Genomic DNA, 22,701 nt, shown 5'->3' with positions numbered 1-22,701 from the left:
CATTGTATGTAGGTATGTTGCCAAATTACCTATTTATATTAAGTAAATACAGCAGTTGTTGCAAGAGTAGGACCATAAAGTATTCACAAACGCTAATTTCGAACAAGAATCCACAATCGATAGAATACAATACAGGCTGCACCCCATCACTACACATAAATGAGTAAAATGAAACAAGCTTGAAATCTTTTTCCAATGGTTCGCAGCTGGCGTCGTCGTAAGCGATAAGCGAAAATCGATATTGGCCTCTTCCATTAGCGTGGTATAATTAATGCAATGCAATCATGTGCTTACAGTGGCGTCGGCCAGCGACAGTTGTAAATTATAAATTAACTGCATCATTATCGATGACACGAAAAACCACTGTTAGTTACAGACCATTAGATTGATTCGTTTCTGCTACTGCTGACTTAACTAGGAGACTGGTATATTATTATATCATCCCTTTGTAAATAAAATGTATAAGTATGTATTTAGAAGTATACAAGTATGTTTATCAGTTGTCTGGTTATCATAGTACAAGCTCTGCTTAGTTTGGAATCAGATGACCGTGTGTGAGCTATCCAAAAATATTTGTTTTTTTTTTAAATGTTCCTATTAAGAATCCAACTTTGTGGGCCAGAAATGTGCAATGAATGTACAATAATGCAGTATTTATTAGCCGTAGTATTAGCCACATTATTATTAATCTATACGTACCTAGTTCATAAATCTTCTTACTTAACTTTTATTCCGGCCTACCAAGCTATCACTGTTAAATTCCAAAATGATTGTTTAAATGCCTGTGTATTTTCTGTGCATTTTTTTTTGTTTAATTCTAACACGGTCTTGGATATTGACCGATTTCTACAAAAAATACTAACACTAATAGTTTTGAAAATCATTGAGGTATGCGTATTTCATGCATATTTTGAATGCTAATTGATTAATGCAGATCGAAAACAAAGTCCTCTTATACAGGGTGTCCCAAAACTCAACGATAATCCGAGACAGGATGAAAGGCCAAGTCATACCAGCTCTAGGAAAAATAAAAAAAAAATTCCATATCACTTAGTTCAGCAATAATAGACATTTTTCAAAAAAGTTGAAATTCCATATCCTTGGTCGCATTTTCAAGTCCTGTGATCACCAATGTCACAATTTCGCTGCGTTTTTTTTTATTTCGTAATCTTTATTAAATATGCTATTAATCTTAAAACAAATTAATGCACAAAACATTGTTAATTTTCTAAAAAAAGTTAAGTTTTAGTGAGTCATGGTTCACAAAATCACACAAAATGATTTAGATCGGGGGAACGAGGAGGCCATAAAATTCAACCACTGCGTCCGGTCCATCTGTGAGGACATGCTTCGTTCAAATAAAAATAACATTTTTATTGGCAAGAAAAGTGGCAAGTGTTGCACCATTTTGTAATCTTGATTAAATGCGCCAACTTTTGAAATAACTTGCCAAGGGTAGTGTAGTACATTTTTTTTCCAATATGAAGCGTCAAAGTTAACTAACGATATTTTTGTGAACCATGACTCACTAAAACTTAACTTTTTTTAGAAAATTAACAATGTTTTGTGCATTAATTTGTTTTACCATTAATAGCATATTTAATAAAGATCACGAAATAAAAAAAAACGCAGCGAAATTGTGACGTTGGTGACCACAGGACTTGAAAATGCGACCAAGGGTGTGGAATTTCAACTTTTTTGAAAAATGTCTATTATTGCTGAACTAAGTGATATGGAATTTTTTTTTTTATTTTTCCTAGAGCCAGTATGACTTGGCCTTTCATCCTGTCTCGGATTATCGTTGAGTTTTGGGACACCCTGTATAATTTGATTTACTTCGATGCCATTGAATTATAATCAATTAATATTTTAATGCTGGCAAGTGTATCTCGCTGTCAAACCTGTCAAAATAATCCAATTCGAATGTCAAAAGATTGTTATTGTGATGGTGATCAGATGATCGAATTAAAACATATTACTTAACTGTTATGTATTGATTGTAGCTAAATTATAAGCTAATATTATAATATTTATTGTTTACTTATCTAACGATATTACATTCGAAGGCGGGGATAGTTATAGACTGCGGAACCAGACACTTGATTACAAGGTATTTCGATATGCTATCGTCACTGGTAAAAGAACACCAAGCAAAGCAGGCTGCTAAAAGAGTCGTGCAAGGTAATTTAATGAAATGTTTAATTATGTATTATATAAAATCTATTAATTGTATTAAAACTAAATATTAAAATAAATATTGTAATCACTGTAATGTAATTATTTTCAGAACAAAAACGCAAGGAATGTATTGCTGCTGCTAATGATTTAACTCAAGCTCTTGTCGACCATCTTAATGTCGGGTTAGTATAGCATTTTTCTAATAAAAGTACTTGCATATGTCTTAAACAACTTGTAGAGGGACTTGGTACACTGTAAAAATAAAACATGCTCTATCTTACTCATTTAGTTTTACACATAAGTATTAGTTTACAATCAATGCTGGCCTGTACAATAATGTTTTAGAAAGTACAAGAACACTTTCGCTATTTCATACACCTTTATGTGCCCTTACTTGGTAGTCACAGAACCTTGTTCTTACAATTAAACAAAAATTCTTAAACCAACTGTTATAATTACTGTTACAGAGTTGCACAAGCCTACTTGAACCAAAAGAAATTGGATGCTGAAGCAAAACTCTTACACCAGGGAGCTATAAACTTTGCCAAACAGACCCAACAATGGCTGGCTCTCGTCGAGAACTTCAGTAGTGCACTCAAAGAGATAGGAGATGTGGAGAACTGGGCCCGGAGTATTGAGAATGATATGAAGATCATCACAGATACATTGGAAAGGGCTTATGAAACAACACAGGAACAACCTACAAATAGCAGCAATAGTAATCAGTGAAACTATCTATGATTTAAAACATATTGTTTTAATTTGTTGCAATATTAATGTTATTCTATTCCCATACTTAATGTAAGCAAATAAATTCTAAATTTATGAAATAACAGTTCTGTTCTTATCTAATGCTCTCTCATCTATCTGTCTGCTGCTTAAAATCTTATAAGAAAACGACATAATGCATGAAACTTCCTCTTACATTGTGATTAACTGAGGAGGAATAAGTACAAGATAAACCTGAATTTGAAATTATACATTGGTATTAGTCTTCAAGTTTGATAAAGTCCAACTTTTATATGAACCTAGATACCTGGTAGCACAATAAAAAAAAATCAGGAACGTGTATTTTAAAAAGATCAATAAACGGAATTTATAGTCTGGTAACAAAAATAATTTGTCAATAATGTGAAACGAAACGTCAGTAACTGACAGACACTCGGTCAATGTCACTACGGTCACTGTCACAAATGTCATGTCAGTCCATTTGAGTTTAAGACGAGACTCTTATCTGTTATCAGTCGCCTCTGCAACTTCTTTACATAAAATCCACAACTTGCTAGGAATAAAATTATTAATACTCAGTCCGTTGCAGCACTCGCACTGCTACACTTCATATGAATTTATGTCATAAAAGTAGTTTTAGAAACCTTAGAGAATTACGATTTATGCAATCATATTACGTTAATTAAGTGCTGTTTAGTGTGTTATTAGAAGAAACCATGTCGTCTGATGCAACCCCACGAGTTCTTTCCATCCAGAGCCATGTGGTTCATGGTTACGTTGGAAATAAAAGTGCTGTTTTTCCATTGCAGGTAATTAAAATTAGAAGCTTATTTAATTCATATTACCAATAAATTAAGGATGCTTATAAATTTGCCAAAGGTTTCAGTTGTAACTTTACTCTGTAAATAATAAATAGATCCGGAATTTAATAAATAGAACCAAACATTTACTTTTTGAATTTATTTCAAAATTAGTAGACACTGGCTTAACATCTTTATCTCTATCACAGACTTATTTATTTATTCATTATTCTTATTTATGTTCTACTTAAACTAACAATTAAATCATTAGCACAGTTATCTTCAAATAAAAAAGGCTTTATTGATGTTGATAAATTAAACATTAAATTTAAAAAGAACCTTGACATACATTATCTGCATGAAAAGTGTTATTGATCTACTTATTCATATACCTACTTATACTAAGTACTCATATTTGTATTTGTGCCTGCATTGCACAATTTATCAAAGCATAAAAAATCTGTCAATTTAAAAATATTGTTGAATAAGCATTATGAGCTAGTTTTATTTTTAATGCTAGTATTATGTTATAATATAAGATTAGATTATACGAGGCACAGTGCCATGCTATAAATAATGAAATATATATTTTTTTTAAATTAAGGCACATAATATTAATAGCCTTCAGATTTTTTTTTTTAAATTACAACAAGTCTCTTAACAAAAAGACCTATTGTATTCTGAACCATGAAAACCCACACAAACATCCCTATTGTTATCTAAATAAAGTTACAGATGCCTAGGTAATTGTCAGTACAATTGTTTTATATTTCTAGAATAAGACCATTAGTTAATCTATATTTAACCATAATGGGTACTTGAATAGAGTTCTCTCTATCCTGTGTTTGGTAAATCAGTTTGAATGGGAAAGAATAGTGACTTTGTTTGTTTAGTACTTAGCTAAATCAATTACTACTTATTATTAACAATCCATTTAGGGCAAAAAATTTAACCCATAACTGTCAATAATATGGGTGTGAATTTCGTGCTAGTTCAGAAGGTAGGGCCAATTTGAAGAGCTAGCAAGAAGCTCTTTATTTATTTATTTTATTTATTAACTTCATATACAAAAGTTGTATAATGGCGGAATTAATGCCATTGGCATTCTCTGCCAGTCAACCTATGGGTGATGTAGAGATAAGAAGAAGTAGGTGTATAATAGAAGTGAAGTATCTCTTTCATACCATAACTGAGCAAATCATTTAACTATAGACAATTTATTATTTCAGGTGTTAGGCTTTGAAGTAGACTTCATAAACACAGTGCAGTTCTCAACCCACACAGGGTACAAGCACATCAAAGGCAATGTCCTACAAAATGAACAACTGGATGAGTTAATAGAAGGTCTGGTACTTAATGAAGTTGACTACTACACACACTTCCTCACAGGGTACTCAAGATCTCCTGATTCATTGAAGAAAATTGCTGAGATTATCAAAAAGTTGAGGCAGAAGAATCCTAAATTATTATATGGTAAGTAAGCAAAATGTTAATAATTCAATTTAGCTGTTTTCATTAAGTAAAGTTGTCTTTTTCACACTGATCAAAATAATGTAAGCAAGAAAGATGTACACCCTGTATAAGAACAGTTACAGACAAATGAGTAGGTATTTCTGAAATTTTATCCTTAGAATAAAAATTAAAAAAGGAATCCTGCAAGCCATATTATTATATTTAAACATAAAAAAATGGTGTCTCTAATGGTTTCCATCTATGTTTAAGTAGCATTCAATCGAAGCACAAAACAACTAAATATTTCGTTATTTTTCCTCCCCATTTGACTAGAAGAAAATCCTATTATTCACTTATTGCAAAACCACAGGAAAAAATAACAAACTGTGGTTGAGATCATCATCCTTATTGTAATTCTTGTTCAAGTTATGATAATGTATGTTCAATGTAGACAAGGATAATCACTTATTTGCATAGGTAATTAGCCTAATAATATGTCTAGTGTCTTGTTTAAAAGCAGTAATTTGCTTATCTTTATAAAATTAAATCTATACTAATATAATAAAGCTGAAGAGTTTGTTTGTTTGATTGTTTGTTTGTTTGTTTGTTTGAACGCGCTAATCTCATGAACTACTGGTCCGATTTGAAAAATTCTTTCAGTGTTAGATGGCCCATTTATCGAGGAAGGCTATAGGCTATATAACATCACGCTACGGTCATTAGGAGCGGAGTAGCAACGAAAAATGTTACAAAAACGGGGAAAATTTTGTCCCATTCTCTCAGGTGACGCAAGCGAAGTTGCGCGGGTCAGCTAGTTTTATATAATGCTATTTATTGTTAAAACTAATGTATTTAAAAATAATTTTTTAAATTACGTTAAATATGCAATAACGTCAGTTTTAGTTTATCTTATAAATTAATAACGTAAATACAATGTTGCGACTAACATCACAACAAGATATCTATGAGAATAGCTCAGAGTTAATTGAAATTGCAAAGTGCCCTTGACTGCTAATTAAATCGCGTTTTTATCATTTGTGTCATGTACACTGCCTCGATTTTTTAAGTTAATCATTCTGCCGACGTTTTAGAAGGAAGCTAATTACTTAGGTACATTATTTTGAAAATATATATTTCCATTGCTCCTTTACTCTCAAACTCACTTCTTGCCACGCCTCTTTGGAACATATTCATGTAATTGTCTTTAATATATTTCCTTGACCTGCCATCTAAACGATAAACGAAACGATTTACGTTCGACTCTACTCTACGATTGACGTCACTAACCCCCGGTTTCTGAGGTACATTTAGCGGTAGTTTATCTATTCAATAGCGTTTTTAAAAATGAGTTTAAACATTATTGAATAGATAAACTACCGCTTAATGTACTATCGAACCAACTGAATCATGACCCATTTTGCCGATAATTCGCTTGACACCGTCAAAACAGTAAGAATTTCATCTGTAACGTCAAAGTTGCACTTAGGACATTTTAATCATGCATACGACTGTGTAATGAAGTATCTAAGACTACAGACAACTTTGGCCTTTGTTATAACAGTACGTAGATACGTTTTCGATAAATCACTCTTAATTTGAATCTAGAATGTAAATAGTCTAAACTCTTTTCACTACGAAAAAACCTATTTGTGTCAAAATTCAAATAGCACGTCATTTAGAAGCCTGTGAAACGATTAGGGTAACCACTATAGTCATTGCCCATCATACAGTGATTGCCAATGTTAAGGAATAATACGTTTATTTTAATTTCTAAAGTAACCAGTTCAAATTTATTGCGATACTAGCTGACCCGCGCAACTTCGCTTGCGTCAGATAAGAGAGAATGGTGAAATTGTTCCCCGTTTTTGTAACATTTTTTACTCGTACTCTGCTCCTATTGCTCGTAACGTGATGATATATAGCCTATAACCTTCCTCGATAAATGGGCTATCTAACACTGAAAGAATTTTTCAAATCGGATCAGTAGTTCCTGAGATTAGCGCGTTCAAACAAACAAACAAACAAACAAACAAACAAACAAACTCTTCAGCTTTATAATATTTATTGCGATATATGTCACTTTTAGAATATTGGTAACATTTTTAATTATAGAACTCATGTCCGATGTTTGTGCGACAGGTGTGTAGTTCGAAAAGAAAAAGTAAGTTTGTTGCAATATTTGTTAAGGATAACACATTTGAAATAACAGTATTCGCCAGTATTTCTGGTTTTTAAGTGTTTTATATTGAATTAGTATAAAGTTATTGAAACAAAGGACTGATGTTCTTTTAGAAATAATATTTAAGTTGCGTTTATAATAGAGTTTATGTCAATGTTTTACTAAATAAAGATACTATTGACCAAAATTGTAAATCAATTCCTTAACCGGGTAATAACAACGCTGGTTACCCTATATTATTTAAATTTTTATAGTTACATTATTTCCTATAATGGCCGAATAAACCATGTCCTGAATGGGTATCGAACCCACTCCTGACGCGTCGCAGTCGTAACATTGACCCACTACGCCACGGAGCCTGTTGAAAACGGTAGAAAGCATTTTTGTATTGGCGCACAATGATTTTTCGCAATAATGACAGATAACAAATTCATCACCAAGGAAACGTAGGTTCAAGCCAATTTCGACTTACGCGTATATAGGTAGACGTGTTTTAGAAAATGAGCACATGGTGGGTCATGATTCAGTTTGTTCGATAGTACCTCAGAAACTGGGGGTAACTTACTCATAGTAATTTAAGAAAGCAAACTCTTATTAAAGTCTTGTTGAAAAGAAACTAATTATCTTTTACGCCTTGTCCGGTTCTTGACTTATATTTCACAATAATGGTCGTCTATTCCGTTGATAAGAAGTTATTTTCATAACAATACCATTCCATTCATCAATTAAGACTATTATTTGTTATCGCGCTACTCTTTAAACAATTGATATCTAAATGAAAGTGTAGAGTTATTTCGATATACGAGTAGGTCTATATTATGAATACTAAGGTCATGGCCTTATATTACTATTCAACTATTATGATTTTGTAAGAAAGAAGTAAAAAGATAGCTACTGAATAAGTAGGTACAGATATTTTTGCAAAAGTATATAACCAAAAGTATACTACCTATTAATTCGTGTGCACTCAATCACGTAACAATACTTACTTAAGACCGATGTCTTAAAACCATAATAAATCGTGATTGTGACATGGCATTATTTACTCTACAGATTGCCAAGAAATACGCAGACATCTGTTGATAAACGCTACTTTGTTGCTAGTCGTAATAGCTTAGACACTGTATCATTGTTTCTTATTTAATAGACTTATTGATAAGACGCTCGATAACTATATTAAATTTTAAACCTAAGAAGAATTTTCTACGTGAAAAAGCCATCAATTATCCAAGTAGTCCAAATACTAGTTTTAAAGAATCTTGCGACATTGTATTAAAAGAGGTCGGTCATTAATTTGTACCTACTCTTCAATTAACAATAGCCCTGTTGGCCACTTAACTGTGGGAAAGATCCGTCGTTACGGTTATCTCTTATCTCCTGAAAACTTTCCTGTATTGTATGATAACTGCACACGGCGCTTTCTCTCTAATCAAATAAGTACCTCGTCAAACGATCGCTATTAAAATCTAATCAATTTTCCGATTAATTATAGTACTTATGTCATATAGTTTCTCGCTCTGCTCTTTCTGTAAACTGAATGAGATAGAGATAAGAATACAAAATCTTTTTTTTTCCGTAGCCTGTTTGAGTGTCCCACTGCTGGGCAAAGGCCTTCCCCTTTTCCTTTCAAAATCATTATTCACATAAAACATTATTATTTCCAGTATGTGACCCAGTAATGGGCGACAACGGAGAAATGTACGTCCCAGAAGAGATTCTACCAGTCTACAGAGACGTCGTGGTCCCTCTAGCAGACATTCTCACACCGAACCAGTTTGAAGCGGAACTCATTACTGGGATAAAAGTAAAGGATATTGGTGGTGCACTAAAGGCGATAGAAGCACTTCATGCTAAGGGTGTAAAGACTGTGGTACTATCCAGTACGGATCTCGGAGATGATAATAGTATGATTGCGTTGGCTAGCAGTGCGGGTAAGTTCTTAATGCCTTTATATTGTATACATTTATAGTTTTTCAGTTTTATTCCCTTGGGAATTCATTTATACCAAAATAATTAAGATGAATTATCTACTTTCACATTGAACAAAATAAAGTATGAGTTCGTAAAGCAGCAAGGCTTTTTAGAAATGCCTGCATTCTTTTTTACCTAGCGTATTGTTATATAACAACAATCTAGCAGACAAAAAATAGGTATGAGTTGTTTATTATTTTTAAATAATTTATTAGATCTTGATTATTAAGTATCGTCCCCTTTGTTGAGTATTTCCTATTAGATCACGAGGGGCTGATCAAGATCACATGACTGGTCTCCATTGTTTTGAAAAACACAAGATACAACTATAATATCCTTTTTCTGTACAATATACCTATTAAACAATGAAACTCAAGTTTATAAGTACACAAATAAGCGATATTGCCTCGAACACGGAAGTATTTAAGATAATACTGTTATGCAATAACTTTATCACAAATATTAATATCAATGATGACAACATTACAATGTACATGTTTGATAATAGATATTCGTGTAAGACATTTATTTGTTGCTGCGTTAGATTGTAGAAGATAATATCTCGTACGACTCGTACCCATTATAAATAGTGTTAACAGTTTATACGTCTATAAACTTAAGTTATAAATTTCGCAGGATGGTACTTATAACGATGTCAGGGTTATGATACGACTCGGCTCATTATAAAATTAGACCCGGCTATATCTTATTGAACTATCCTATAGATTAATTGCCAAAAAATATTTCGAAAACTCGTAAGAGCATTTTACGAAAAAGTTTTAATTAACTTTTATAACTCGAAAATATTTGTTCTATATTGAAATAGATACAGAGTGAGATAGGGGCGTAGCAAAACACTGCGTTATATGCAAATTTACTTAAATGTATACCGACATTAGCATAAACATGCAAACTTTTTACTGTTTTTATCAGTAAATAGCATTTTAAATATTTACTTTGTTTTAATTTGTGACCGTAAAGAGTTCGAGATTGCCTTTGTTGGCCGAGTAATACTACATGAATGTGAAGTTTTATAAATGTATAACGAGGATTCAGGTTCAATTGTTAAGTTGTTGGAATATTTTCAATAGTATTTTCAAGTTTTGTAGCGATATCTTTATGGCAATAGGCTCTCCACATGTGACAGAGGATAACCGGAATATGGGCGAGTTCTCTGCCTTAATCTTCGGATATAAAAACGTAATCTAGTAAATCTAGATATAAGAACCATTGTTTTAAGTAATCAAATTCGTGATAATTGCTTACCACCAACGCTTGTAACAAACTGGATATTTACGCAAAATGCTTATATACATATGTATTTCTTCCCCAGGTTCATGTTACCAGATTCAAATCAAGAAGTTGGACGCGACATTCACTGGGACGGGAGATTTGTTCGCGGCGCTATTCCTCGCTTGGTGGCACAAAACCAACAATGATCTCAAACTGACGCTTGAAAAGACCATCTCGACGCTACAACACATTGTACAGGACACTTACCAAAGAGCTAGAAGTGAGTATTTAACACTTTGCTGTTACAAAAAAAGAATTGATCGCGCACTAAGAATTGTTTTTTTCCCAATTATCGACTCATTACTACTTTGCAAAAAATTTAGTTCAACCAGATATAGAACAATTAAGTACCTATATTAAAATATGTATGTTACACAAATATTTGTTTCTTGTGAAAATCGAATTCGCATCGTTTACTCAACTTACCTGTGAAACTAAATACCTGTTAATATTTCAAAATCCAATTAAGGTAGATATTATACAGCCAGATCCACTAAGGCACGCAGGACAAATACGCTTAAATTTACTTTCTGACATACTTCTGTTGCCCATAACAACTATATTTACTAATTGCGTTTTATTTCCAGCCATTCACCCAACAGGCAAGATACCCCGCGCTCTCATAGAACTAAGACTAGTGCAGAACAAAACAATCATCGAAGACCCCAAAATAAACATAACAGCGGCGCAGGTACAATGTTAACATAATAACATATAATATAATCAACGTGAACAAATAGACAAATATATAATGAATATACAAGATGTATGTGTAGGTATGTATGACGATAATGTAGTACATAGTGGCCTGTTACAGAGTGATGTAAACATCTAGTTTTAAGTCGTATAGTTTTATTACGACAGATGTTAATTTATGGCATAGTATTTAAAGCCTTTACTGGCTTTGTCTAATATAACCTGACTTGCATGTGATAAGTTGTCCTAAAAAAATATAACTAAATGGGGACAAGAGGCGCTCATAACAAGTTGCGCTCACGGGTCGGTAAACGATCTGTGGGTTGAGCAACTGGTCATTTCTTAGATGGGTGACCAACTGACCATAAAGTGGAATTTGAACTGACCGTCCCTATGCTGAGGGCACGTTAAAAGCCGGTTCCAGTTGTTCTCAATTAAGGTAACAATCGTAAAGCCATGTCAAAATCCTTTCGGGCGACTTTAACACTAGGTTGACCACTAACCTTATGATACAAAAGGACAATAATAAATTCATATCTTGGTTTATATTAGACAATGGTAGTGGAAGGGTTTTGACGATAATCAAGTTGTATTCAATGGCGGATCTATTGATGATTGATACCTAAGTATGAACTTACTTCGGACCTACATAACGGGTGACTTTCCAAATAATTGGAATTACATTCCTTCGCGCGGCTGAAAGCACTTTAAACCATCTTAGACAAGGAAACGAATTTTAATTTGTAGATCAAAATTATACGACTAAAACTATCTAGTAAGTAAATGTTGTGAGAATATATTATTATTATATTAAGAAGACAATAATAAACGTGTAGTTCAATGTGCTATGTAAGAAATATTATATTATGACCGTGCAAGTGCAAATATTAGATAATAATAAAATAAATGATTATATTTAGTTAATGTTGACCAATATCTCATGTCTTCCAATAGTAATATTAAGTTTTATACACTTGACATATCTGTGGCAACACTCTATGTGTTGCCATGTGGAATATTTTATTTTCGTTGATTAGTGCTACGTAGATTAGTTTTAAGCGACAAAAAATTGCCTTTCACGCAATAAGTGCTTTTTAAAGTCGGTGTTTTATGAATTTATGGAAATTATAAAATTAAATGTATTTATTAATAAATGTTATTGTTGGAAACGTTATATGTTGTTTTATTTCCTAAAAAATATAAAAAAGACAAGAGCTATAATTTATTTTTTATTAAATTACAACTTGGGATAACTTAAAAAATCACAAATTTCAAACATAACATAGCGAAGTAAATATTATAAGAAGACAGATATAATATATCTTAAGCAATAAATATCTATTTATCGCTGGTTGGAGTCTCTCTGCTTTTATGAAGAGCGACGGCTGCGACTATTAACATTAGCAAAAACACATGATACACCCAGAGAATTGAATTATAGTACCTGAGTATTGTAGAGGGGTCTTGCAGAATAAGGCACGGAGTAAGATAGGTCAGGCAAGATAAGCGCATTATCGTGAAACCGATATCCCAGGGTGTTTTCATCTGAAAGTCGAACAATTATTATTACAACGCCAGATAAATCTTATCATAATTACATTTACAATGTAGTTTAGTGATAAGTTCGATGTTGACGTACAACTACAGACTAATTATGTACAAGTGCAAACAATACAGTAGAGCCATTTTGTACCATTAACAAATTTTGTGTAGAAGCCTGATCAGCGCTCCTAGCGAGTGTGGTATGAACAAATTTTTAGTTACATACTAAATGTCAAACTTTCGATAGTATCGACTGTAGGACATAGCATTACTGTATACAGAATGTAGAGAAGTTAAGAATGATGTTATACTAGACCGTACCGCGGGTGCGTCCTGCGTGGATGGGCTGGATGAATGTCCGGGGATTTTCGCTCGCGACAATCGCCGTGCAGCTCGCTGTAGAACGAACACTCCATACAAAATGTTTGCATGACTAGTTAAAATATTCGGTCGTTAGTAAGGACGGTCTAATATAAATCATCATTAACCCTTACGTGTTTCGACTGGTCTTCCGTAGGTCGTGTGTGAAGTAGCGAGTAAAAAGTTTATAGAACACCTCTCACTGATACGATTAGCTTCTCAGCAGACATATTAACTGCGCCACCTTGCTACTTCACACATCGCCAGAAGAAAAAGCACTTTCCCATAGAAAAGAAGTAGAAAGAAAAGTACGACTAAGGGGCAAAAAATACACTTAAAACCGTTATTCTACGTAGTTTTAAATGAAGTAATATGTTACCCACCGATGCAGTAGTTTCGTACAGCTCACTGTACTCTGATTCAAGATGAATATGTACCCAGAGTGTGCTCGAGATTATCAACTGTGGTATAGTTGGACCGCACCAAATCGTCCATGCAAGGAACGACAACGCACTCCTGTAAAATAAAAACAATAAAGAACTACAATACACCCGACATATTTTTCTCAAAGTGCAATATATCGATCTCAAGTACACCTAACGCCATCTACCGGACATATTCCTTAGCTTACTAATACTGCATTATTTATTAGGTATCTATGCTTACGAGTGATTCGAGTATTGAAGATGTTCTACTTAATTGGTAAGGAGGTAAGTAATTATTTGAACAGTTACTTACTTCACTTCATTGTTAGCCCTGACCATATTTTTGTAGGTGTGTGCCCAGAACCAGTAGCGGACGGACATGTCCCAGCCTCTCAAAGTGTCACGCATCATCGGTCCGAAGATCACCTTGTCGTTTTCAAACGTTCGTAGCACTCCGAAATTGTATTCTTGTTCCAAAGCCACCTCATTCGTAGAGGACCTACAATACGGATTTTTTTTATAGGTAATTAACAAAATTACCTAAAGGTAAGATATGTAGGTATTCTGAGACCGCAAGAATCCTTAAGTCAATTGATGTTCGTGGCGTGGTATCAAAGTGGGGTAACCTCACCCTACTGGAGTAAGTAGCGGTTACAAATCCCACACGAAACCAATGAATTTGGTGTGTTAGTGATTATAAATTTTAATGTTCCGATGGCTTACTAATCTCATACATTATATTTTTGTCTCTTAGACTAAAATATAATGTACAAAAATATTCGTTTACTTACGCCAATTTCAACAAACTAAATTTCATAGAAGGCCCGTGACCAGGCAACGATTGACACTTGGCCGGGTAAACTCCGAAACCGGCCTCAGTACACACACTCGTGCACAGCATCATGATGACTTGATATTGTAAATAATACATCATCATTTGTGGCAAGTTGTACAAATAACGATTGTCAGCGCCGTAGCTTTTGTAGAAGACGTCATTGTGGTACATCTGCAACCAATCAGGAAAGAATGTGTCTTGTTGATTTTCATCAAACTGACTCTTTATCACTTTTGTTTTAACTATCAAAATTTCACGAGAAATAGGCGTAGCCACTAAGCGGTACGCAAGGAAAGTACCGCGTTCATAGCTTTGCTTATGGCAGCTAATTATTACTTAGGTATACTTAGCAGACCTTTCGTCGCGCACTATAATTCACTCCGATGTTCCTCGCATCTCTAGTGGATAACCAGCGTTATTTTGACGGGAATATAATGATATAATGTTGTTACCTGAACAGGATACTTCGTTCTTAAAAGTAAGTAAATAACTGAGCACGCAAGAACTTTCTTCAGTTTTTGTTCAGTTATTACCCTGAAGTCTCCCAAGACACTGAACGGTGTATTGAAGTGATCTTGATATATTTTCCATCGGTAGTAGGGACCTAAGAAAACAAAGTTAAATTGTAGTTTTCAAGTTACGATTCTGAGCTACGACTCAAGTCCTCTTTTCAGTGAAACTTCTTAATCATTAAGATAATGTGACGTGCAACAATAACATACACACCTACTTGTATCTTTGGACAATAAGGATACAAGTACCTATGTAATAATAGTAAGAACAGCTTGCAGGAAAATTATAAAAGGTATTTATTTTTTGATTAAGTATATGTACCTATTAAATAATTAATTGTATCTAACACAAACCTTTGTGTAATCCGATGAAATAATACGCGTAACTTATAATTTCAAGAGCAGTAGGATCTTCGACCATATTTTCTGGATCACCAAGAGTAAGTTTCGAAGGCGAAGCTTTACTCGTTTCATTTTTCGCTTTATCTACCATATAGATTTCAAAAGCCAGGCCGACGAGTCTTAACGCTATCGTCTGATGAATCCAGTGGTCGTAAGGCCAACCTTCACGCTTTACATTGAAACTCAAATAAGACAGGTAAGTCCATGTGTAGGCTAAGCTTAGCTGGTGTACGTAACTGAAAATATAATGAGCACTTACATGTTATTTTAACTTGGAGAATTTAAATCGTTAAGTAGCTTTACGCCTTATTTGTCTAAGAAATACAAGCTATTTAAAAAATTGCATAGGGATCTGTCAGTAGTTTTGAAGTTTATTGCATCCGACCAACAGATGCGGAGCGATATTCAAATTTATATATTTTAAACTCGAGTTGCAGACGGAATTGGTTTATTTTAATATGTCTCATCACTCTTATCTCAGTGACTTACCGTTTATCACAGCATTTCATTATAATGATATTGCCCCACACCATAAGCGCCGAGTGGTAGATTTGAAAGCCGCATATTAAGTACGTGACAAGTATACCAAGACCAGTCCCATAGTTCTTCTTTAGTTCAATATCTTGTATTTTCTTGTAATAATTGCCTAATACAATGCACGTAACGAGTGATCCGTAGAACACCACGTCAGTAACATCGATAGCTATTGGCATCGTCAACCGCAATAAATTGTTTAAAAAAGCTGTAATCATTTTTTAATAACAATACGATTTTTTTACATTTTTACGATGGTTTATGAAAAGTGCTCCGTAAATGTTTGTTGTGACATTTTTGACGGAAGTTATGACAATAGGTTTTGTCAAGGCGACAAAAGTTGTTTAACCGAATTCTCCATTGTTTTCTAAAAAGTTCTTATAATAATATGAATTAATTATAATAGTGTTTAGTTCGTTATTGATTCAAAAATCTTTCATGAAACAGCACAACGGAAGAGACTAATTGTTCTTTTTTATACGCTTTTATAATTATAGACCTATCACGGAGGGGTATTTGTGGGTGTAGCTTATCAATTAAACAGGATAACTAGTTAAGGTATTAAACAGATAGTACCTATATAATTATCGAATCAATAAAACAACAGACTGATTAAATAAACAATTTACTACACATAATGTAGGTTCACAATAAAAATATTTTCTAACAGAGGTATGTAACAGTTTGTCTGATGCAGACATAGCCGGTGCCTATCGACATTACAATATAAACCTATGTTCAGCATAAATAAGCATTCTATTAAGAGCTCTCTGTCAATTCGGCGATCCATATTGTGCGAAATAAATAAAACTTTTAAATGCATCGTATTTACCAACTTTATTATCTAATTTGGCATACCGGAATGTTGATTTACCCCGACTACTTTGGCCTTCAAATTCATAAAAGTAATTTGCAAATGCAACTCAAGCTTAAACCCTTCGAACGTGCTAACTAATATAACTACATCTCATAGCCGATATTTCATTATCATCATATTTTTCTCTACTTTTTATTTAAAGCAACATTTTATTACGTAAATAGCAACTAAGCACATAATAGAAATATTCGTATATGAGGAAAATATATGCGAAGGAAAAGAACTACTGTCACAGATATATCTATTCTATGTTAACGTTTGAAACATATCACAATAGAAAGATTTTATCAAGAAAACAACTAACCTATAATACTGTTTTAGCTGTAATAGCTATTACATTATACATATAAATTACTTAGTTCCATTAAAATCAATCAATTAGTGTATTAAAATTCATTTGACTAGCATCTAACGTCTATAACAAAACTATATACCAAATAATGTAAATAATCAATTACTTATATGCAGCCAGCTGGCTTTGTGAAGGCATGCATATATCAATATCTAGAAAAAGAAGCAAAGCAATCCTAAAAATACAGTTTCTTAAAATCTGTTATTCGAATATTTACACAGCCTAGTCAAAGAAACGTTCTATATGTAAAACATTATTGACAGGATATATTTCATATGCTAAAATAAATAACTGTTAATATTTACTTGAACAGTCCTAAGTTTCTGATCTAACTAGAGTTTTATGAATGTATGTTAATTGTGAGGCAATTGGGTCATTGTCACTTTCACACCAATCTACTCTGTTGATACTAAAACCGAACTTGTATCAAGTAAGTATTAACAGTTAAGATCAAAGGTCAGACTAATACCAAGGCTTGCTGTTCACTGACTAGGTTTATAAATATGCGATATTTTACTAATATATTATAAGTAGCAATACATACGTACTTTCAACACGCATGAGCCACTTACTTATCCATTATTATTAATATACTTTTCTTATCAATTATTATTGTAATATACACAAACAGAAACTTACATTAAATATTGTTAATTATTTCTAAGTATTGCTTAGCTTCTTCGAGTCAATGACCTCCATTGACTATTACTTGAATATGAAAAAAGATACTATAATAAACTTATATAAAGAAACATGGCAACGAACAAACACCACATTGATTAAAATAACTAAATCTGCATCAGACTCAAAACAATTAATAACTAAAATTTGCATTGCTATACAATTATTATAAAACATACACAACATACAAATGTCATCGTGGCCAGGCCATAATAAATCGTCTATGGAATAAATACTAAAAATAAATTCCCACATAAATTCATGGACATTGAACATGCTTTTAATTTTTTTCATCTAAGTATTGCCTTTACAACTATTGTTATTAATCACACCTAAATGTTGTTAGAAAAGTATTGCCTCTAAATATTATATGAAAAGAGATTTTTATTAGATCTACTTACATTTGTTTCTATTTATAAATAACGTTTGAAACTGAACGAACAGTCGGTTCAGAACACAACAGACAAGAGTTATATTTAAGTACCATTATAATAAATAAACATATTGTTCCGCGTTACGTTTACATTTAAAGGAACTATTCGTAACAGTTAACTTATAATAACATCGCGTAAGAGAGCAACCGGAGATAACACAAACGTAGGTCGTAGAACATTTCCACTTTTGTGCAATAATCAGAGTCGTAACCAAAGTGCTAGAATTTCTAATTACGATATAAATCGATTAATTTGAAGCTTCTATAAATATACGCACAACGAACGATCCGATCGCATCGAAATCGTCAACACATCCGCTAATTCATATCGACCGACTCGACCGATCACTCGTCACGTCCTTTACTATATTTGATCTATTGCACAAACACATATAGTAGTCGCTATGCTTATCTACTCGAATTATAAGTTATTAAATTTTTACAATACCTACCACAGAGTTAAATACAACATCCAGAACGTCACGTCGATAATTACAAAATTCAATCGGTGCAAACGATTACAAAACTTACTATTATCCACGATCGAAAATCACCGGAGGTAAACCGAACATATATTTTATACATCGTACTCGTCAAGTTCGATCGGTCCTATCACATTAATTCGTACAACAATAAAATGCGTCGCATTCATTTATTAATAATTGGCAGTTCTAAAGAGTCACTATGGAGGCCGCGCGGCGGGACGGCCGGGCGGGGCCGAGCGCGGCGGACGCCCGCGCCCGGGCCGCGGCTCGCCCGCGCCGTCCCCCGGCGGTGGCGGCTCGCGGCGCCGGGCGCTCACTTGATGAGCTGCGCGGCGCTCTTGGAGCGGCGGAACATCTTCGCGCCCTTTTGCGGCGCGGAAGGCTCGTGCTAGTTGGTCCCGTTGGGCGCGCGCGCCAGCGCCGGCGAGGCCTGCGGCGGCGCGGGGCGCGCGGGCGCCTGCTCCTTGGAGCCGTCCGTGCCGTAGATCTTGCCCGCCTTGCGCGCCATGGACGCCAGCAGCTCCTGCGAGTCCTTGTGCGTGGAGCGCAGCCACAGCGCCCACTCCTTCAGCCCGATCTCGTCCTGCCGACGGAAACACACGGTGAGAAATTTTAGTGACGATTACCGGAAATCCTCCGCGATTTTTGCACCTATTGGAAGGAACCTCAGTACTTACGGTATTAGTGAGTACGATCTTAGTATCATTTCTGGTTCTGAGCACGATGCACTGTTCTCCCTTGACGGACACGAAATCGGAGGAGACGTCCTCCACGGTGTCGAGCAGGATCATCTCCGGCTTGGCGCTGTTCTCGAGGTGCAACTCCAATCTGTTCGGATACAGTTTAGCGTAGCGGGTCTGCCACGCGCTGGCGAACGGACCGCCCAGCTTCTTTATGTATCCGTGGAGTATACAATCAGATCCTGTAAAGACAAAATTGTGATGAGTAAATAGATAGTAAACGGTTCAATAGATGAAACAGAACTCTGGTGATGTTCTAACAAAAAATGAGATCAACTAGTTTTTTTTAATCACATCTTCATGTGAGAAAATCCATAAGCAGAGCTTGTGGAGTTGAACGAATAGTTCAGTCAGTTTTTAGTTCACAACATACCCTTCTCATCAGCGTCAAACTTTTGTTTCTGCTTAGCCTTCTTCTTCTGCTCCATCTTGTCGGCCTCCTGGTTGATGGTCTCGAACACAGTCTCGGCCACCTCACTCTGCCAGCGCTCCGATATCACCAGCGGGAAGTCCTTGTATTGCGTCTGATCAGCTTCAGTTAACTGCAATTACATAACACTTACAATTAGTATTGTTTCAATGTTAGTTAAGTTGGTATGTAAACGCCCAGGGCTACTCTAAAAGAAGTCTTCGTGTCCAGTGTGTCCGTGTGGCCTAGCAGGTTCCTAATATATGACTGTGTACAAATACTGTGTAAAAATGTGTACTATACTACTTATATATTTCTGTGTACTTTAATGGAAACCAAGAATATTATGTAATATTATGTTAGTAAACCAAGGAATTACTAATAGAATTATCCCATACTGACCCATTTTTACTATCCTCCTAATCCCACATCATTTGCTCGGGTACATTATACATAGGAAATTCTATGCTATTTATAAAAAGATGATGTTAATTGAGAGACCCTATTTCCTTGTTATTTAAGATTGGTAGTGTAGAGACAACTATGTATGAATGTAATGCAATATATCTAATTGTTTACTTATTCGCAGAGTCACACATAATACGCGTATCGCAGTTGTTGAATAACGTAGTAGTTATTTACGCCGTGACGCATACAAACGCTTCGACAATACCATTTAGAGGAAACAGGAAATATACGTCATCATGACATTTGTTATTATTGTATTTCACCGAATCCGTTGTGAACACCGTATCAGTTGCATGGTCACAAAACATTTGTTGCTTCCCTAATTTTTATCCTTCTATGGAACAAGACCTTATTGACCATAATAAAATGAATGTGTTATTTTTAGAAATCAACAACATTTAAAAAAAAATTATAGCATATTTGGGCTATTTAGTTAAACGAGGGTCAAGCATTCTTTCAACACGTCATCCAAACCAGTACCTATCATTTTAAATTTAAGGACCCACGTCAAAAAACCTGAAACTCAAACAAAAATACCTACTGGTTTTTCTACTAATAGAGATAAAGTAGATCGAGCTTATGATTGAAAATTCGGCCCTTTGTAGCAAAGTACACAGATGTATCAGGTCATAATAGTACAATCCTTAATAACTAGCTCCTACATTTAAAAAGTTTATGTTATGTACCTTGATTCCCTTGGTGTCCTCTTCATCGAAGCTGCCGATGTCAAACGCGTCGGCGGCGTTGACCTCACCGCGCGGCGGGATCAGCGGCGGCGTGTACTTCTGGTGGTACACCTGCTGCCAATCGATGCCAGCGAAGAACACGTGCTCTTTCACCTCGTCCGCACTGCAATGCAACACATGTTAACTACAAAATATTTGAAATAAGGGGTGAGACTTTTTCTCAAGTGAACCGGCGCGGGTCAGTTAGAAAGTATATGTAAAGATTTTTTGTAAATGTAATGTGGTAATGTGTTTATTGACCTGTGTATTTTTTGTTTAGCTATGAAATCTTAACTACTAAATAGGTTTATTTAGGGCAGGGAGTTGTTTTGGAAAATCAATACCTTCGTAAAAGCTAGCTTAACTCATGGGTGTCAAAATATATTTTATGTCTTCGGCTTATTGAGTAAAAGTTCGTCTTAAATCATCTATTTTTATACAAAACGCTAACTCTTACTTTTTACATCGATTGCGTAATATTATTTAATAGCTAGTATTTGAGTTCAAGGGCACTAAATGTAAAGACAAACGTATCAATGTTATTTTGTTTACGTTTTCTCAATCCGAATTATATACGAGTGCATTCTAAAATATCTCGAGTCTGTATATTTATGAAACAATGCGTAAATAGATGAGGTACATATCTTAAGAGATATCAGAAATCACAAATAATGTTGGCTGTATTTTAGAAGACAAATTTTCAAGCACGCGATATTATATTCATTTGATTCATCACTATCACGACACATCTGTATTCAGTCACTATTTTATAATTGATGCCATATCTCTCTTACGTCCTCTCCGTTTTGATAAACACTTTGTAGCAGCAGTATAATATAGGGTCCAGATTTGCAATTACTGTGTCTAAGATAGAAATAAATATTGGAGACTTTTGAGTAAGTATATCATTAGTTGAATTTATAAGTGAAATTCGGAAATAATCACAACATGCTTCTTATAGAATAAAGTCCACTCTGTTCGCGATAAACTCAAAATCTTCACGGATTTTCATAAGACTTTTTTCGAGAAAAGTTTTAATTATTATATAATTTGGCTGAATATGGTTCTGGCTTAGTGTCAAACAAATTTTAATCCGTGGGAAGTTGGGACAGGCCAAGAGTAAAGAAAAAAACATACCCTCGTCCCTTGCATCCAAGCCGTTTGTTAATATCCCTCTGCAGCAATCCTTCGAGCAAACTCTTCAAGCTGGGGCTGAAAGACTCCGGCAGCTCCACGTTCTGAAATATATCGTAATTCTATTGCAGACATGATTCCATCTTTTACTTTCAACATTAAAAACTAATACATACATATATTTTGTAGTGTTCATTATCATTAAAATGCAGGATTCAACTTTTGTACTTTTGATTATTATAAATTCCACATCAATAATATAGTTTTACGATAGGAATGTTGCCAAAAAGACATTAAAGACAACTTTAGCATTTTTGTGCCAATTAGTTCCAAATCCAACTGTGTTTGCACGTCAACGTATAACAAAATAATATTGATCTATGTGAGAATCAAACCCCCACCTGATTACTAATACACTGGTAGCAATGTGGCGACCGCTGAATTGCGTTTAACATGCCCAGACAATAACAACTATTAAGTGCCTATCAA

The 22,701-nt window shown here is 34.4% G+C and overlaps 4 protein-coding genes across 6 annotated transcripts in view; 2 read left to right on the top strand and 2 right to left on the bottom strand.

Moving 5' to 3' along the window:
- Nucleotides 1–1,908: 1,908 nt before the first annotated feature.
- Nucleotides 1,909–3,026, top strand: Blos1 (biogenesis of lysosome-related organelles complex 1 subunit 1). Its single transcript, XM_076121489.1, has 3 exons — nt 1,909–2,181; nt 2,288–2,360; nt 2,646–3,026. Exons 1-3 carry the CDS (start codon nt 2,121–2,123, stop codon nt 2,905–2,907), a joined length of 396 nt encoding a protein of 131 aa, XP_075977604.1. The 5' UTR covers nt 1,909–2,120; the 3' UTR covers nt 2,908–3,026.
- A 297-nt stretch (nt 3,027–3,323) lies between these two features.
- Nucleotides 3,324–12,472, top strand: Pdxk (pyridoxal kinase). Its single transcript, XM_076121488.1, has 5 exons — nt 3,324–3,716; nt 4,937–5,180; nt 9,003–9,269; nt 10,643–10,822; nt 11,190–12,472. Exons 1-5 carry the CDS (start codon nt 3,624–3,626, stop codon nt 11,303–11,305), a joined length of 900 nt encoding a protein of 299 aa, XP_075977603.1. The 5' UTR covers nt 3,324–3,623; the 3' UTR covers nt 11,306–12,472.
- Nucleotides 12,473–12,528: 56 nt separating this feature from the next.
- On the bottom strand, nt 12,529–16,204 carry LOC142977877 (membrane-bound acylglycerophosphatidylinositol O-acyltransferase frj-like). Of its 2 annotated transcripts, XM_076122001.1 has the most exons (8): nt 15,864–16,204; nt 15,327–15,610; nt 14,913–15,064; nt 14,417–14,631; nt 13,939–14,124; nt 13,584–13,716; nt 13,162–13,236; nt 12,529–12,843 (listed from the first exon to the last, which is right to left on the bottom strand). In XM_076122001.1, exons 1-8 carry the CDS (start codon nt 16,124–16,126, stop codon nt 12,637–12,639), a joined length of 1,515 nt encoding a protein of 504 aa, XP_075978116.1. In that variant the 5' UTR covers nt 16,127–16,204; the 3' UTR covers nt 12,529–12,636. The 2 variants fall into 2 exon arrangements, with proteins under 2 accessions (XP_075978116.1, XP_075978117.1); XM_076122002.1 differs by lacking the exon at nt 13,162–13,236.
- A 313-nt stretch (nt 16,205–16,517) lies between these two features.
- The window catches only part of Gprk1 (G protein-coupled receptor kinase 1), a 34,546-nt gene continuing 28,362 nt past the window's right edge, over nt 16,518–22,701 (bottom strand). Inside the window, exons 12-16 of one of the 2 annotated variants that reach the window (XM_076121529.1) lie at nt 22,216–22,334; nt 21,040–21,202; nt 19,850–20,018; nt 19,414–19,658; nt 16,518–19,319 (exon numbers count right to left, since the gene is read on the bottom strand). In XM_076121529.1, coding sequence (XP_075977644.1) covers nt 19,125–19,319; nt 19,414–19,658; nt 19,850–20,018; nt 21,040–21,202; nt 22,216–22,334 — 891 coding nt within the window. In that variant the 3' untranslated portion in view covers nt 16,518–19,124. The remainder of the gene's footprint in view (nt 19,320–19,413; nt 19,659–19,849; nt 20,019–21,039; nt 21,203–22,215; nt 22,335–22,701) is intronic. The other variant, XM_076121530.1, reaches the window with a different exon arrangement.

Source organism: Anticarsia gemmatalis, chromosome 13, assembly GCF_050436995.1.
Source record: "Anticarsia gemmatalis isolate Benzon Research Colony breed Stoneville strain chromosome 13, ilAntGemm2 primary, whole genome shotgun sequence".
In the NCBI taxonomy this organism is placed as follows: domain Eukaryota; kingdom Metazoa; phylum Arthropoda; class Insecta; order Lepidoptera; family Erebidae; genus Anticarsia; species Anticarsia gemmatalis.
This window is presented reverse-complemented; position numbering and strand designations above follow the sequence as displayed.

Coding starts and splice junctions, on each gene's coding strand:
- Blos1 (XM_076121489.1), top strand. CDS start 2,121: ATGCTATCGTCACTGGTAAAAGAACACCAAGCAAAGCAGGCTGCTAAA. Junction 2,182..2,287: donor TGCTAAAAGAGTCGTGCAAG/GTAATTTAATGA, acceptor AATTATTTTCAG/AACAAAAACGCAAGGAATGT. Junction 2,361..2,645: donor GTCGACCATCTTAATGTCGG/GTTAGTATAGCA, acceptor TTACTGTTACAG/AGTTGCACAAGCCTACTTGA.
- Pdxk (XM_076121488.1), top strand. CDS start 3,624: ATGTCGTCTGATGCAACCCCACGAGTTCTTTCCATCCAGAGCCATGTG. Junction 5,181..9,002: donor GAATCCTAAATTATTATATG/GTAAGTAAGCAA, acceptor TATTATTTCCAG/TATGTGACCCAGTAATGGGC. Junction 10,823..11,189: donor CACTTACCAAAGAGCTAGAA/GTGAGTATTTAA, acceptor TTTTATTTCCAG/CCATTCACCCAACAGGCAAG.
- LOC142977877 (XM_076122001.1), bottom strand. CDS start 16,126: ATGATTACAGCTTTTTTAAACAATTTATTGCGGTTGACGATGCCAATA. Junction 15,065..15,326: donor TTTCATCGGATTACACAAAG/GTTTGTGTTAGA, acceptor TTGTTTTCTTAG/GTCCCTACTACCGATGGAAA. Junction 13,717..13,938: donor AGGGCTAACAATGAAGTGAA/GTAAGTAACTGT, acceptor TTTATTTTACAG/GAGTGCGTTGTCGTTCCTTG.